General features: G+C 45.9%; 1 protein-coding gene across 1 annotated transcript; it reads right to left on the reverse strand.

Annotated features, from left to right (window-relative positions):
* Nucleotides 1–342: 342 nt before the first annotated feature.
* Nucleotides 343–2,182, reverse strand: LOC106001990 (isocitrate dehydrogenase [NAD] subunit alpha, mitochondrial-like; the record flags this gene model as incomplete). Its single annotated transcript, XM_013036920.1, has 3 exons — nt 2,083–2,182; nt 1,925–1,989; nt 343–463 (listed from the first exon to the last, which is right to left on the reverse strand). Coding segments are annotated over exons 1-3 (285 nt in total), but the record flags the coding sequence as incomplete, so codon positions are not given.
* Between the last annotated feature and the right edge of the window lie 405 nt (nt 2,183–2,587).

Genomic DNA, 2,587 nt, shown 5'->3' on the forward strand with positions numbered 1-2,587 from the left:
GACAGATAGATAGACAAACAGAAAGTCATTTTCTTTTTTTGGTCAGTCCTGGGGTTTGAAACTCAGGGCCTGAGCACTATCCCTGAGATACTTCTTTCTTTTTCCTTGAGCTTCTTTCACTAAGGCTAGCACTTTACCACTTGAGCCATAGCGCCACTTCTGGCCTTTTCTGTTTTATGTGGTACTGAGGAATCGAACCCAGGGCTTCATGCATGCTAGACAAGCATTCTACCATTAAGCCACCTTCCCAGCCAAGTCATTCTCTTTGACGATTCACAAACGTACAGAGTTAAAGCCTCCATGTAACAGCCAGCCTTCTTGAGCTGTCCTGAGCTGTCCCACTGTCCAGCCTGAACTCGTATGGAGCAGAACCCTTACCGACTCGAAGATGGCCACTCCATTGGCCCCAATGTTGCCGCTTGGGGTGACACCCAGACCTCCAATCAGCCCCGCACACAGGTCACTGCAAGGCAGAAAAGCATTGTACAGGATACAGCGAGAGGAACACATCTCATCTTGTACTCAGATCTCAGCTGTTAAATCCCATTCTCCACTCAGAGGAAGCAGAGCTCTTGCAGACAGAGCTGTGCCCAGAAGCAAGGTGAGGAACGAGGGGCTGGGCCCAAAAGACACTGAAAGCACTGGGAAAGGAGCCACCCTGGCTCCGCCCAGACACCCCAGCCTTCAGGTTAAGGGATGCCAGTTATAGACACAGCACCAAATCACCAGCAAACCAGTCAGTAAGCAAACAAACAAGAGATGAGAGGGGACGCTCTTCATTATGGTTAGACTGCTAACAGACAGAATGATGGGCTTCGAACATCAGCTACTCAGGAGGCTGAGATCTGAGGATCATAGTTCAAAGCCAGCCTGGGCAGGGAAGTCCATGAGCCTCTTACTTCCAATGAAACAACAAAAAACTGGGAATGGAGGTGTGGCTCAAGTGGCAGAGTCCTAGCCCAGGCACAAAAAGAAAAAATCGCCCTTTGGCCAACAACTTGTTGGAGTGGGAAGAAAAAGGAGGGAAAGAGAGCAAAAGAGGGAAAGAATGATAAAGTATGATCAAATGAAAGAGGTGGTCAGCAAAAAAAAAAAAAAAGAGCCCAGGTGCCGTGGCTCACACCTGTAATCCTAGCTACTCAGGAGGCTGAGATCTGAGGATTGCAGTTCAAAGCCAGCCCGGGCAGGGGAGACTGTGAGACTCTTATCTCCAATTAACCACCAAAAAGCTGGAAGGAGAGCTGTGGTTCAAGTGGTAGAGTGCTAGCCTTGAGTGAAAAAGATAAGGGACAGTGTCTAATCACTGAGTTCAAGCCCCAGGACTGGCACAGAAAATAAATTGGAAAATGATTACCGTCTACTTAGATAGGAACAAAATTGAGCAAAATCAACCAATCAATAAAACATGGAAAATGGGAACAATGAAGTCAGGGTGCAATAGTCACCCAGAGCTGATTGGCAGATAGACAAATGGTCCGGTCTGTTCAACATAGAGTCTCTGCCAGGTGCTGTGGCTTACACCTGTAATCCTAGCTACGCAGGAGGCTGAAATCTGAGGATCATGGCTCAAAGCTAGCCTGGGCAGAAAAGTCCATGACACTCTTATCTCTAATAAACTACTCAGAAAAAGCCAGAAGTGGCACCGTGTGGCTCAACTGGTAAGAGTGCCAGTCTTGAGCCGAAGAAACTCAGAGACAAGAGCTTAGGTCTTGAGTTCAAGTCCCAAGACAGGCAAAACAAAACAAAACAACAAGAACAACAACAAGAAAATATGAAGTCTCTGACATCAGGTCTGAGGTTTTGGAATTCAACGCCTAATCTGATAACACATGCTATGGTTTATAACTGAAAATTGCAGCTGAGAATTTTAAGCTGTGGCTGACTTTAGGACATTTACATGGCAATAATAGACAGCCAGACTTACCTAAGGATGTCTCCGTACAGATTTGGCATGACAAGAACATCAAATTGGGATGGATCCTGTACCATCTGCAAGGAATATATTTGAGCATCAGCGAATAAATGTGTGACAAACACGTGCACACACAAAAGGTAACCCTATAAATATGAATGCATACTTACATTCAAACACACTGTATCGAGATACATCTCATTAAATTTAATATCTTTACAGTTTTCTGCAACTTCCCTGCATTTCTGCAGAAAAAGTCCATCTGACATCCGCCTGGAAAGGAAGTTCAAGAAAAAAATTTTTTTGTCAGTCATGGGACTTGAACTCTGGGCCTGGGCAATATCCCTGAGCTCTTCAGCAAAAGGCAAGCGCTCTACCACTTGAGCCACAGTGTCAATTCTGGTTTTCTGGTGGTTAATTGGAGATAAAAGTCACGGATTTTCCTGCCTGGGTGGCTTTGAACCATGATCCTCAGATCTCAACCTCCTGAGTAGCTAGGATTATAGGCATGAGCCACCGTCACCCAGCAAGTTCAAAAAATTTTAAGTTTCAGGGGCTGGGAAGGTGGCTCAGTGGTAGAGCGCTTGCCTTGCATGCTTGAGGCCCTGGGTTCGATTCCTCAGCACCACATAAGCAAAAAGAAAAAAAAGCCAGAAGTGGCGCTGTGGCTCAAGT

This window comes from Dipodomys ordii, unplaced genomic scaffold (genome assembly GCF_000151885.1).
Source record: "Dipodomys ordii isolate 6190 unplaced genomic scaffold, Dord_2.0 Scaffold1641, whole genome shotgun sequence".
In the NCBI taxonomy this organism is placed as follows: domain Eukaryota; kingdom Metazoa; phylum Chordata; class Mammalia; order Rodentia; family Heteromyidae; genus Dipodomys; species Dipodomys ordii.